At 39.5% G+C, this 15,113-nt stretch overlaps 1 protein-coding gene across 1 annotated transcript in view; it reads left to right on the forward strand.

The window, feature by feature from the left end:
- The window catches only part of LOC100978661 (collagen alpha-4(VI) chain-like), a 174,856-nt gene that overhangs the window by 108,796 nt on the left and 50,947 nt on the right, over positions 1-15,113 (forward strand). The window contains exons 3-8 of the mRNA XM_055110442.2: positions 4,500-4,571; positions 5,892-5,918; positions 7,349-7,393; positions 9,954-10,007; positions 13,060-13,122; positions 13,477-13,542. Coding sequence (XP_054966417.1) covers positions 4,557-4,571; positions 5,892-5,918; positions 7,349-7,393; positions 9,954-10,007; positions 13,060-13,122; positions 13,477-13,542 — 270 coding nt within the window. The 5' untranslated portion in view covers positions 4,500-4,556. The remainder of the gene's footprint in view (positions 1-4,499; positions 4,572-5,891; positions 5,919-7,348; positions 7,394-9,953; positions 10,008-13,059; positions 13,123-13,476; positions 13,543-15,113) is intronic.

Genomic DNA, 15,113 nt, shown 5'->3' on the forward strand with positions numbered 1-15,113 from the left:
CAAAGCACAACAAATCCTGGCAAGCATGTGAAGAGAAGAAAATTATCGTATATTTTGGTGGGAATGTAAATTAGTACAGCCATTATGAAAAAAAGTACAGAGATTTCTCAAAAAACTAAGAACAGATCTACCATATGATCCAGCAATCCCACTCCTGGGTATATATCCAAAAAAAAGGATATCAGTGTATCAACGGGATATCTGTACCCCCACATTTACTGCAGCACTATTTACAATAGCCAAGATATGGACTCAATCTAAGTGTCAATCAATGGATGAATGGATAAAGAAAATGGGAATATACGCACAATAGAATAGTATTCAGCCATAAAGAAGAATGAAATCCTGTCATTTTCAGCTAAATGGATGGAATTAAAGGTCATAAAGTTAGGTGAACTAGGCCATGCACAGAAAGAAAACTATTGCATGTTCTCACTTATATGAGCGGTTTATGCTCCTGGAAATCAAAGTGGGGGCCATGTTTCAGGTCAGTAGGGTCAGGGATAGAGACCGCAGTTATGGACTTGTGTGCCCTGGAGCTATATAAAATTGATATCATGGAGATAAAGAGTAGAATGATAGTTACCAGAGGCTGGGAATAGAAGGGGTTTGAAAAGAAGTTGATTAATGGGTATAAAAATATATAATAGAAGGTATAAGATCTAGTGCTCATTATCACAGAAAGTGACTACAACAATTTGTTGTATATATATATTTTTAATTTCAATAGTTTTTAGGGAACAGGTGGTATTTTGTTACATGGATAAGTTCCTTAGTGGTGATCTCTGAAATTTTGGCATACCCATCCCCAAAGCAGTTTACCCAATGTATAGTCTTTTATCTCTCAACTCCTCCCACCTTACCCCTGAGCCCCCAAAGTCCACTGTTTCATTCTTGTGCCTTTGCATCATCATAGCTTAGCTCCCACTTACGAGTGAGAACATGCAGTGTTTGGTTTTCCATTCCTGAGTTACTTCATTTAGAATAATGGTCTCCAACTCCATCCAGGTTGCTATGAATGCCATTATTTCATTCCTTTTTAAGGCTAAGTAGTACTCTATGGTATATATATATGTGTGTGTGTGTGTGTGTGTGTGTATATATATATATATAACACATTTTCTTTATCCACTAATTGATTGATGGGCATTTGGGCTGGTTCTGTAGTTTTGCAACTGTGAATTTTGCTGCTGTAAACATGTGTGCAAAAGTATCTTTTTCATATAATGACTTCTTTTCCTCTGGGTAGATACCTAGCAGTGGGATTGCTGGATCAAATGGTAGATCTACTTTTAGTTCTTTAAGGAATCTCCATACTGCTTTCCATAGTGGTGGTACTAGCTTACATTCCCACCATCAGTGTAAAAGCGTTCTCTTTCACCACGTCCGTGCCAACATCAATTTTTGCTTTTTTTTTGTTTGTTTGTTTTTGTTTTTTTGAGATGGAGTCTCGCCCTGTCACCCAGGCTGGAGTACAGTGGTGCGATATCAGCTCACTGCAACCTCTGCCTCCCGGGTTCAAGCAATTCTCCTGCCTCAGTCTCCTGAGTAGCTGGGATTACAGGCAACCACCACCATGCCTGGCTAATTTTTGTATTTTCAGTAGAGACTCGGTTTCACCATGTTGGTCAGGCTGGTCTCAAACTCCTGACCTCCTGATCCGCCCACCTCAGCCTCCCAAAGTGCTGGGACTACAGGCGTGAGCCACTGCACCCAGCCCTATTTTTGTTTATTTTACACGTGGTATTGCATTGTGATTTTGATTTGCATTTCCCTGGTAATTAGTGATGTTGAGCATTTTTTCATATGTTTGTTGGCCATTTGTGTATCTTCTTTTGAGAATTGTCTATTAATGTCCTTGGCACACTTTTTGATGGGATTATTTTTTTCTTGCTGATTAGAGTTCCCTGTAGATTCTGGACATTAGTCCTTTGTCAGATGCAGTTTGTGAAAATTTTCTCCCACTCTGTGGGTGATCTGTTTACTCTGCTGATTATTTCCTATGCTGTGCAGGAGGCTTTTACTTTAATTAAGTCCCATCTATTTATCTTTGTTTCTATTGCATTTGCTTTTGGGTTCTTGATCATGAACTGTTTGCCTAAGCCAATGTGTAGAAGCGTTTTCCAATGTTATCTTCTAGAATGTTTATGGTTTCAGACCTTAGATTTAAGTCTTTGATCCATCTTATGTTGATTTCTGTATAAGGTGAGAGATGAGGATCCAGTTTTATTCTTTTACATGTGGCTTGCCAATTATCCCAGAACTATTTGTTGTATAGGGTGTACTTTCCCTACTTTGTTTTTGTTTACTTTGTCGAAGACCAGTTGGGTGTTAAGTATTTGGCTTTATTTCTAGCTTCTCTACTCTGTCCTATTGGTCATGTGCCTATTTTTATACCAGCACCATGCTGTTTTGGTGACTATAGCCTTGTAATATAGTTTGAAGTTGGGTAATGTGATGCCTCTAGATTGGTTCTTTTTGCTTAGTTTTGCTTTGGCTGTGCAGACTCTTTTTTAGTTCCAATTGAATTTTGGCATTTTTTTTCCAGTTCTATAAAGAATGATGATGGTATATTGATAGGAATTGCATTGAATTTGTAGACTGCTTTTGGCAGTATGGTCATTTTCACAACATTGAGTCTACCCATCCATGAGCATGGAATGTGTTTCCATTTGTTTGTGTCATCTATGATTTCTTTCAACAGTGTTTTGTAGTTTTCCTTGTAGGGGTCTTTCACCTCCTTGGTTAGGTATATTCCTAAGTATTTTATTTTTACAGCTATCATAAAAGGGTTTGATTTGATTCTCAGCCTGGTAGATGTTGGTGTATAGCACTGCTACTGATTTGTGTACATAGATTTTGTATCCTGATAAATGGATTTATTGTATATTTCTAAATAGCAATAAGATTTGAAATATTCCCAACACAAAGAAATGATCAATGTTTGAGGTGATTAATATCCTAAAGACCCTGATTTGATCATTACACAGTGCATGCATGTACCAGAATCTCACATGGACCCCACAAATGTGTACAATTATTCTCTATCAAAAATATTTTTTTAAGAAACATGCAGGAATACACTGTACCTCTTCCTTGCTGTCTCTGGATATTGTCACATGAGGACTTGACATGCGGATTGTGGCAGCCTCTGTGACCAAGAGCAGAAGACAATAGCAGCATAGAAACCTCAAATGAAAAACCTAACATCTCAAGCTACTAATTTAGCCAACCTTGGCATCAGCTATCTCCGGTCTTAGTACATGAGGTGATAAGCCCCCACTGTTCAAGTTGGGTGGCCATCAATTGCTGCAGAATAGAAGTTAATGAGGCTTCCTCCTCCTGGATCCCCTACTAGACCCTGACATACCCATTCAGTCATGGGCAGAAAGGGAAGCAGAGGGTAAGGAGACCTGGCTGGCTGTGCCAGATGCAGATCTTACCTGTCCTGCTTAGAACACTCAAAGCTCAATTGGTTAAACAAAAAAAGGAAAAACACAGTAAGGAGGATAACACTCCCCAGATGCAACTTAATCTAACACTCTATACTTTAAATTTTCTAAACATGCATAGAAATCAGACCACTACTTCTGCAGAACATTTTACTGGTAAAAAGAACAGCCCACATGAGGGAAAACTGATTTGGTGGAAAGACAACAAAAACAAAACATGGGAAATAGGGAAGGTGATAACATGGGGGAGAGGTTTTGCTTGTGTTTCACCAGGAGAAAATCAGCTTCCTGTTTGGATACCCACTAGAATTTGAAGTTCTACAATCAACCCATCAGAGATGCAAATGAAAGTGCCTCCGCAGAGACAGAAAACCCGCAATCGAGCATCATCAACTCGCAGGGTGAACAAAATGGTGATATCAGAAGAACAGATGAAGTTACCATCCACCAAGAAAACGGCACATGTGGAGAGCCAGGGAGAAGAATAGAAAGAAAAAGAGACAGAGATCAGAGACAGACACAGAAAGTGAGATTGGGGAGAGAGATAGTGTAAAAGAGAGAGAGAGAGAGACCATAAGAGAAGGGAGACAAAGAGATAAAAGGTGCGAGTCATCAGTTGAAGAGAAAGACTGAAAACTATGAGAAACAGCAACTAAGACACAAAGGATGTGGGAGACTGCCTGGGTGCCGCAGCACCCACACCGTCCTCTTGCCCCCTGTCACTTGGGTTAAAACCACCGGAAATTCCACTATTGCAAATTTTGTATTAATCCTTGTATGTCTGTCTTTTCTGTTGTTAGTCTATAGGTGTATCCAGCAGCTCCAGAGAGACAGCGACCGACCAGAGAGAAGGGGCCATGATGATGGTGGTGGTTTTATCAAAATGAAAAGGGGGATATGTAGGGAAAAGAGAGATCAGACTGTTACTGTGTCTACATAGAAAGGGAAGACATAAGAGACTCCATTTTGAAAAAGACCTGTACTTTAAACAATTGCTTTGACAGAGACAGTTGCTTGAGTGCATTCATGTGTCTTCTTCTTCCACAGGGAGAACGAGGCCCCCGAGGTCTTCCTGGACTCCGAGGTGAGGAAGGATGCCCTGGTATGAGGGGACCTAAGGTGAGTGTGACCTTAAGCTGTGGGATTCTTTCTCTTTCTTGGCTTCATCTCTTGAGTTTGAGGAAAATCATAACTCTTCAACATAGCTATGGAGTCTTAGCTCCCCCTCAGATTAAAGGTTTTCCAGAAGTAAAGCCTGAGAAAAAGAGTCAATTGCAAGTATTTTACTGGGAGATAATTCTAGTAAGCATTAGTGGGGAAGTAAAGAAGTGAGATAAGGAGGAAAGGAGGCCTGAAAAGGGTACATTATAAATCAGATCACCACTGTGGGTAGATGGAGCTTAATCCTACTGAAGAACTCTGGCACCCAGAGTTGAACATGCATCTCAATGTACCCCAGTTAAGGGGTGAGGGAGCTGTGGTATTTATACACCAAATCCCATCAAGAATTGGTTAACAGCAGCTTCCAGGAGGTATTAGTTCCTAGCACTTTGGGTCTGTCTTGCATGTGGGTAGAGCAGGCCCTGGTCCCTGAAAAAACCCTCAGAAAAGAGTGACAGGTGCTGGTGGTTGGAAGTAGGATTCAGAACACTAAAGTTTTTTTTGATTTTGTTTTTATTTTAATTTTAAGTTCTGGGGTACATGTGCAGGATGTGCAGGTTTGTTACATAGGTAGACGTGTGCCATGGTGATTTGCTGCACCTATCAACCCATCACCTAGCTATTAAGGCCTGCATGCATTAGCTATTTTTCCTGATGCTCTCCTTCCCCCAACTCCATCCGCCGACAGAGGCCCCAGTGTGTGTTGTTCCCCTCCCTTTGTCCATGTGAGAACACTAAAGTTTTAAAGGCTAAAGGGATATAGGTACATTTTTGGCTGGTTGCATTAAATGTCCCTCAACTGTCCAGGATTGGAGAATCTTCCTTAATAAACTAAAAGAAAAAAATTCTACAATCTAAGAATCCTAAAGACAGTTTTCCTAACCACAATGACCATGTTCTGTATACCTATCAAATTACTCTTTCAATTCACTTTTCCTGTTGTTCCTTGAACCCCTCTCATGCTTGCTAGCCAATATATTCTCACTTTTGTTTGAAAAATATCATCATTTTAATAAGAGGTAGGCCACTGTTGTTCCCTTTCATTCCTACTATGTGAGGAATTGCAAAGTGCAATTTTCTCCAGGTTCCATGCAAAGGAGGATAGCAATAACCAGGGTGTTGTAATGCCCACCACATTTGCCAGACAACGCATCTTCATTTTGATCTAATATTGTAATTGCATTTTCTTCAAACCAGGGAACATATGGTTTCCTAAATGAAACAAGGGCTTAAAAATCTCATTCAAGCTCAATTCTTATGATCTCTTTCTAACTTTAGGGAGCAAGAGGATTTTCAGGAGAGAAGGTAGGTAATCTCCTTTATCCTTCTTAAACTGGATAGCAGTTTCTTTGGGAAATGCAATACTTATTTCAATTGCATTTCTTTGCCTGAGTGAGGTGAAGCTTCAGACTTTTAGACAAGAGAATTTGTCAGATGATATTAATAGCCAAACTTCCATGCTAATGAGTGACTATTTGTAAGACATGTATTTCAGGTTTAAGGCAGTAACATATTGTTTGCAATCCTCGCTGACTCTATATAAGAATTGGGCCACCATATTCATCACATGATGGTCTAGAAGTGTTGGTCCTGAATCCAGGGTATGGTGGGCTGGGTCTGGTCAAGGTGGATGTCAAATGGAAGAGGAATGCTGGGATGAGGTTGTTAGGAAAGGAGTTGGCGCAAGAAGGGAATGATTTACATTCAGATTCAGAACCATAGTATCCATTTGCTGATTCACTCACTCAAAATGTATTTATTAGGTACCCACTCTGTTCCCCACATTATCCTAGGGAGTGGTTACAAAATGATGAATAAGACAGACAAGGGCTCATGGAGCTTCCTTATTCATGTTTTCTGGTACCACCGATTAACCTTCTGCGGCCTGTGGCAAATATGCCATGTAATTCTAGTCCAAGAGTTCGTTATACTTATTTTTATGTATAACTCAGCTGTGCTTTGGTTAAAAAAATGCCTGAAACTTGATTTGCTTTTGTAGACAGTAGGAGTAAATCAACTATTTCACACATGCAAATGCATTTTATTTTGCTTGTGGAACTCTGGCTTTTTCTTTAAAAAATTCTTTATAATGAATATATTATTGGTCATTTTGGGTTAGTTGGCAAAATGAAGGGCCCATAATTTGAAAGTGATGGAATATTTGATGAGATGTCACCATGCCGCTGCCCAGTTTTACTCTTATCTCCTAATTAGCCTCAGTTTTTCACTTCCTTTCTTTTTTAAAATTTTATCTCCCAAAATGCACACACATGCACACACACTCATTTAGTTCCTCCTTAATCTGTGAACTACCAGGTTTCCATTAGATTAATTAATTCGGGCATATTTGCCATCTTTTTAAAGAAGGTCAATGACAAAAAGACCATTTTTAGCATTCGACAACCAGTGTTTTATTTGGTCTTGTGAAACAGCTACTTGTTCCAAGTGCAAAACTTTAAAGGGAGTCTTTCTTATCCACTCAAATTTTGAGGTTAAAAATACATATACATTTTTAGCACCTGAAGCTATGAGGCAAAACAGTATATAACCCTAATAACTGTTTCAGGAAGAAAACAATCATTACTTTTTAGTAACTGGGTGCAGTATATAAGTGTTACAGAGTCTAGATTCTGTATCAATTGAAAAAATATTAGCAAGGAAATTAACATCAAAGAAATATTCACATAAACCTGCTTCTCTTTTCTCTAAGATTCTGATCTTCCTTTGCTTCACAGGGCAACCCTGGTGAGGAAGGAGTTGATGGCTTGGATGGAGAACAGGTGCAGAAGTTTCTCATTTAATGTCTTCCTCTCTATTAACCTGTCATTTATACTCTTGTAGAGAGTACAGCTTTTCATGACTAGCTAGAATTTTTAACATGCATACTCAACAATGTTTAATGTTAATCTCTGTATTTTTCCTCATCCTCAAAATACAAGGACTCTAGAAACTTTAATCAACTCCCTCCCATATTACATATTATTGTCTAGTATTTTATTTCCATCTTGTTTTTGTTAAATTCTGCCAGTTACACATTCTTATTGTTGTTTTATATAGTCAATGCTTATCTAGCTTTACCCTCATGTTTACTCATCTGACTGATGCCTTCCTTGTAGTCATCGATAACTTCAAAAGAACATGAAAAAATCATGTTTCTTTTGCTTAAGGCACAACTTTTAGAATTTCCTTTAATGAAGGTCAGTTCATTGTAAACTCTTCTTGTTTTTGTTTTCCTGAAAATCTCTTTGAAAGATAGTTCACTGGGTAAGCAATTCTGGTTGATGGTTACTTTCTCTCAGCACTGTGAAAATGTAATTTCAACCATGGCACGTGTATACCTGTGTAACAAAACTGCACGTTCTGCACAGGTACCCCAGAACTTAAAGTATAATAAAAAAGCAAAAAAGAAAAGACTTGGAAAAAATACGTAAGTGCTCCGGCTCAGAGTATTAAAAAAAAAAAAGAAAATGTAATTTCATAGTCTTCTGGCTTCTATTTTCTTTTACCTTTCATTATTGCCTTTAAGAAGTTATCTGTTGGCCGGGCGCGGTGGCTCACGCCTGTAATCCCAGCACTTTGGGAGGCTGAGGCGGGCGGATCACGAGGTTAGGAGATCGAGACCATCCTGGCTAATGTGGTGAAACCCCATCTCTACTAAAAATACAAAAAAATTAGCCAGGCGTGGTGGTGGGCACCTGTAGTCCCAGCTACTTGGGAGGCTGAGGCAGGAGAATGGCGTGAACCCGGGAGGCAGAGCTTGCAGTGAGCCGAGATCGCGCCACTGCACTCTAGGCTGGGTGACAGAGCGAGACTCCGTCTCAAGAAAAAAAAAAAAAAAGAAGTTATCTGTCAAAATAATTGTTCTTTTGTAAGCAACTTTTAAAAATGTATAAGGCTGCTTTAAAATGTTCCCTTTGATTTTAGTTTTTGACAGTTTCATTCAATATGATGTGTCCAGGTGCGGATTACTTTTTATGTATTCTGCTTAGGACTTGTCAGTCTTTTGAATCTGAGTGTTTATGTTTCTTATAAATTTTGGAAATCTTCAGTGCTTAATTTTGAAATTATCATTTTGAAATTTTATTTTTCCTATTTTCTGTATTATTTCTTTGCAGAAATCTAATTAGCAATTTGTGAAAACTTCTCATTTTGTCCCCAATATGTCTTAACTGCTCTTTTATATTTCTATTTCTTTGTCATTCTGTGCTGCATTCTGTATTTCTTCAGTTTCTAGTTCACTAATTCTCACCTCACTTGCATTTAATATAATATTTAATTTGTCAATTGAATTTTTAATTTTAATTATATTTTTCACTTCAAGTAGTTCTATTTGATCCTTTCTGAAATCTACTTGGTCTCCTTTCATAGTTTGTTATTTTATTCATTCTCTTCTAATTATTTAAACATACTAAATATATTCATTTTATATTCAGTATATTATAATCCCAATATTTGCAGTCACTGCAGGTCCGATTTTGTTGTATGTTGTTTCTGCTGGCTTCTCCTTCATGGCATCTCCCTCATGTGTATTGTGACTTTTGATTTAAACTAATTTTTTGATGGAACATTATCTGTGAGACATCATTAGGGCCTGAGAGGTTGTTTGCTTCTGTCATGTGTTCCTAGTGGCACTACGTTCTGGGACCACCCTAAAATAAATTGTCAGTTTGAGGCGCTTCACACCACACACACACACACATACACACGGCACACACCACACACACACACACACAATTACAAGAAGCCCCCAGGACAGCCATGAGCTATTACGTGTCTGCATTTTTGCTTTCTCTTTATTATGAACCATAAGGATTTTTTAAATCAGATTTTTTTTTTGAGATGGAGTTTTGCTCTTGTTGCCCAGGCTGGAGTGCAATGGTGCGATCTCGGCTCACTGCAACCTCCACCTTCCGGGTTCAAGTGATTCTCCTGCCTCAGCCTCTTGAGTAGCTGGGACTACAGGCATGTGCCACCACGCCCGACTAATTTTGTATTTTCAGTAGAGACAGGGTTTCTTCATGTTGGTCAGGCTGGTCTCGAACTCCCAGCCTCAGGTGATCCACCTGCCTTGGCCTCCCAAAGTGCTGGGATTACAGGCCTGAGCCACCGCACCCAGCCTTAAATCAGATTTTTAATGCATACAAAATATATTTTAATTTATCTGGAATTTAAAATTTTCAGTGGCAGGGTTATTCAAAACATCTAATCTGTCACATTGTCAGAAATAGAGTAGTAAAGGTACTTTCTACTCTTGGCTAGAATTGTGAAAATACATAAAGAAAAATTTTGGTGGGACTAATAAAAGGCAGGATCTCTGTATGTTCATTTTTCTTTTTTTAGGGTAATCGCGGAATCCCAGGGTCATCTGGAGAAAAAGGAAATAGGGGAAATTGGGTAAAGTATGATGATATTCTTTCATTTTCCTGTTGAGTAACCTGATATGGATAGTTTATTTTTAAACTGTGGGAAACTGTGGGAAAAAAATCATCTAGTGGCTTAAACCCTATGGAGTTAAATGGAGAGTTAAAGGGCAATTAATATGAGATAGCTGTTTGGAAGCTTCACCTAAGGTCTGACTCTGCTGATGGTAGAATGAGTAAAGTAAGTCCTGTGACTTAACATTTGGTGATTGAGAACAGTGATCATGTCACTCCCCATCTCACAAGCTTCTCATGGCTCCCTGTCGCCGATGATTTAGTGTTACATCCAAGGCCTTTCAACCACATTCTTTACAAATCTCTGTCAAGAAATGTCTTCCTAGGCTCACTGTCTCTGAAATGCTGCTTATGCATGCCCACCTCTGTGTCTTTGCTCATGCCAGCTGCCTCTCCTGGAATGCCTTTTTCTTGGTTCTGTATTCAGTGCTTAATCTGAATATCACCTTTTCCTCAATGGGCCCAGTTCCTCTCTTTCTTCCTCACAACAGCTTCCCTGGCATGTCAGTTTGTAGTGATCTTTGCCTTTTCTACATCCTTGCAATTATTTGTACTATCTGTTTGACAGTGATTACACACTTCCTCCTGATGGTAATTCTGTTTCCATGTAAGGGATGGCAGATACCTAGCATATGTCCCACAACCCTCCCTTCCTGTGCCCATGGCAGACATACTAACCATTTATGGGATCCAACATGGCTGAAGGATCCATCTTAACACAGTACTATAATCAGCTTCTATTGATTGATAGGATTAGACATAAAGGGTGTAATTTATTTGCTTATGCTTCTTTGTACTCCTCATGAAATTGGAGTAATGCTTTTACTCCAAAAGTGCACAATTAGTGATGTGGATTGAATTCCTGATAGGTGAAACAGGGAGAGTCAGAAGACATGGCTCTTTATTGAGGTTTAATTTCTAACTTGAAGTTTATGGATCAGACTTTGGAGAAGGTGGGAGATACCATACTTTCTTAACACTGGAGAGCCTTCAGTTTCAGCTAAATTTAGTTAAACTGAATAAACACCTGTCAAGTGTTTATTGTCCCTACACATGGGACATTTGCTAGATACAAAAAAGGGTTCCAAGATACATAAGCCATGGCTCTGACCAACAAAGAGCTTATTGAGTGTGCAGGAGATACAACTGGTACAGGAAAAACTATAATATGAGATAGGATAAGCTACAGGATGTAACAATGGTGCAAATAAAGAATCAATGGGAGCACAGTGACTTGGAGAGGAAACGAAAATAGATTCCCTTTTCTTCACTTGATCAATCATCAAAATTTATTGAGCATCTATTGTAATCAAGGCATGATTCTAGAATGGGGAACAAAAGAGACATGGGCTCTATCTCTTAGGATTGGCCTCTATGGAAAAAGATAGACATGAATGAAATAATCACAGAAATAGATATAATATTACTGCAGAGATAAAGGTATGGAGAGGAATACGACAGGGGATTTGACCCAGCCCGTGCAGTCAGAAAGGCTTCATTGAGGAGGAGATGGGATGAAATTTAAAAGATAGGTAACAATTAAGGAAGAGAGAGGGAGGCAAGAGAACAACTTCTATATGAGCAGGTGCCGAAGCGTGGAGAGGACTCTGGCTTTCCAGAAAATGCAGGAAATCAAGACATTTTTCACTCAGACCTCTGTGAGAGGGACTGGGAGAGAGACACAGGGTATTCTAGCTTAAGAAAAAGGCTCAAGGAAAAGGTTAGAGTTAGAAGAAATCAGGATAGGTCTGGAAAAATAAGGATCCTAATTTCATAGGAGTGGAGGATAAAATAAAAAGTATAAAGAGTGGGGAGAAAGCCTGAAAGGGCAATTTGGAGCCAATTTAATGCTATGTTTGGGAGTTTTGTTTCTACTGAGTTATCAAGGGCTATTGAAGGTTTATAGGCAAGGAAGACACATGTTGGAAGCTGTAGGTTTGGAAGATTACTCTGAAAGTCCAGTGACTGGGTCAGATAAAGGAGGGTCTACAAGTAGGGTGAATCATAATAGGAACCATATGCCTAAACAGTTGAATTTATTCTTCTATTTAATCCCTACACTGTTTCTATAAGTTAGGCACATCTGTTTCACAAATGAGAAAATGGAGTCTGAGAAAAGTCAAAGAAATTTACCAATGTAGGAAATTAAATAGCAGGATTGGAACCTAGAGTTATCTAGCTCCCTTTTACCATTATATTAGGCCAGGAAAGAGATAAGGAGGCATCTCAAGTAAGATTATGAGGTGGCTTCTTTTGGAGTCTAGAGAACATTTTATTTCCTTTGTGTCTGAAAGCTAGAACAGTGATCCCATCTGTTAATCATGCACACCCTCCGGCTCCAGGCATGTGATGTCATCTGAGGAAGGCACCTGTGGTGGAGCCTCTCCCCAGTTCATGGCTCTGTGGGCGCTACGACACAAGAATGGCACAGATCATGGCAGCATTTAAGAGAAGCATCATTTATTTGTCATAGTCCTATGGCAAGTTTCTTCACCCCTCTGTTTTCCTATCTGCAGTAGTCAGGAGCTCTGGAAACATTGTTCTCTCCTTTCTCTTTTTCATGAGATCTTGCTCTACCGCTGCTGCCCATGCTCATGATGGAGAAAGCCCTCCTCACCACCACCCCCTTTTTAAGCAACAACAACAGCAACAACAACATGTGTTTCTGTGTGGAGCACCACCAAAGGGTGGAAAGATCAAGGAATTTGATGGTAGGGAGACCTGGGCCCAACTTCCTAGAATCTCAGGTCCTGCATAATGGAAATTGGTGAATTCCTGAGTTGTGAGGGCTAAATGAGGTAACACACATCTAGGTCCAAGCATATGGCAGATAGCCAATAAAAGTATGCCCTTCTTTACCTTTCAATCTCACCTCCTTGGCAGTGAATGCTTTAAAATTCAAATACTAAGTTGCTCTTTTCATTTGATTCTTATTTTCCCTCTTAATGTTCTCTTCTCTCTAGGCAATATGTGATTTTTAAAAGTGACACATTTTTTCTTTGTGATTTAAGGGCTTGACGGGACCGCCAGGACAACCTGGAGAGCGTGGAGAGCCTGGGTTAAGGGGAGATCCTGTGAGTGATGTTGGGGGATTTCTGCTGCTTTAATTCCAGGGACTGGAGAACTGTTTGCTCATGACACAAAGGCAACGAGCAATTAATTATTCATTAATAAAGCATCTGCTCACCCTATCTTAGTATTGCAACAAATAAAAGATTTGAGGGAAAACTTATAGAAAAGTTGAGTTCTTAAAAAGGTTGGAATTTTAATTGGATTAAAAGTCTAAGGTTTTTGAGCAGGCCCAGACAATAAAAAGGGTCCACTTTAGTTGTACCTTATTTTTTTGTTTTGTTTTGTTTTAAATAATTCTTCCTATAATTTCTTTTCTTTTCTGTCCATTTGAGGTAATGAACCCTTTATTTTCTCAGGGGGATCCTGGAACTAATAGCTATATCCAAGGCCCTAAGGGAGAAAAAGGAAGGCGTGGGCGTAAGGTAAGATGTTCTGTTTCCTTGAGGGGCTACATGGGAACAGATGCTAGCTGGGGCAGAAGACTTGGGCATTCTGGTAGGATCAGCATAAAAAACCAGAGAGCAAGCCTATGGGAATCCACTGTCTACGGAGATAGAAGCTCTGAATGCCAATCTCCACCGACATCCTCGTCCTTGCATACTTAATTCATAGTTGTTTTTTTCTATATGAATCCTTTCTCCTACAACATTACATCTTTTGTCCTTGGTTTCCTCATCTCCAAAATGAAAGCACCAGACTCAATAATGCCTAAGATATTTCTGGTTTCTAAATTCTCTATCTTTATAATGATGTATTGATTTAAAAGGTACTCAGGGTCATTACAGTGCTGGCTTGCTTTCTGTCACAGCCAGTGCTGATTGATGTGAACTGGGTATTAGCCATTTTTTAAGGTGAAATCCTTGCCTAGTTCTGAAAACTAGAAGCATTGTGATAGAAGGCATCACAGAAGCAAAAAGACTTGTTAACTTTGATCGATGTTAACTTCTTGGCAGCCATTTTTAGATTTTCATGTCCCAGACATTAAAATGTATGATTCTGAAAAATGACTAAAATAACCCAAGTGCTTCAGTCCTCATATCTTCCCTAATTTCCAGGCATGAGGTCTGCATAGAGAAACGTTTGCAGCTAGAGAGGAACCTCTATTACTTTGAACTCCAGTTTTTCATCCTTTGACAAAATTATAGGACATTGGCTCTCTTCTGTAGCTAGTTTGCATTCCTTTTACATATGTCTAGATCCTGAGTTAAATGCAGTTTGTAACAAGATGATTATTATGTTGCTGTGTGAGAAAACCAGCATGACTTGCTGCAAGAATCTCATCCTGTTGTTAATTGCAGTTGTTTTGGACAAACCCCATTGAGAGGGTGTCCTGTGGTGAGTTGACATCAGAGAGCCCTGTGAACAGCCACACAATCGGCTATGGAATTGAGCTAAGGGAGCAGCAGGACAGCAACCCTTAACCCATGTGGGCCCCAGTTTCATCTGGAAGGAGGGAAGGAAGATAGAGAAACCATTTCAAAGCTTCCATGAGTTGTGGTTGTTGTGAGAAGAAAGATCATGATCTGTCTATTCAGACTGGTTCTCTTATTTGCTCAAGGTTTTACTGCTGGGAAGGAACCTAGGCCTCTAGACAAACTGTCCAGTGCTGTGTACATCAGAGCACTGCAGACACAGCAAGAGCCGCATGTTCACAGCTTTCTGAGGTCTCCATCGCTGAGTTTAGCCAAGGGTTAACCTTGATCACCAGATCCCTACTTGTACATGCAAACAAAAATTGTAACCCTCTGGGGCAGTGCTGTGACATATTCCATTTGTGTTCCCCATGGTTTCTGCTCCCATGCTGGGCCAAAAAACGGTGGTAACTAAATATCCTTTGAATAGACTTAGATAACAGAAATCACTCCCACCAGCTATATTACCCTGAAGCTGGTAGATGCTGACATTCTAGCCTGAGTTTGTCCAACTCACTGCCCATGGGCAGTATGTGGCCCAGGATGGCTTTGAATGCAGCCCAACACAATTCGTAAACTTT

Source organism: Pan paniscus, chromosome 2 (assembly GCF_029289425.2).
Source record: "Pan paniscus chromosome 2, NHGRI_mPanPan1-v2.0_pri, whole genome shotgun sequence".
Classification (NCBI taxonomy): Eukaryota; Metazoa; Chordata; class Mammalia; order Primates; family Hominidae; genus Pan; species Pan paniscus.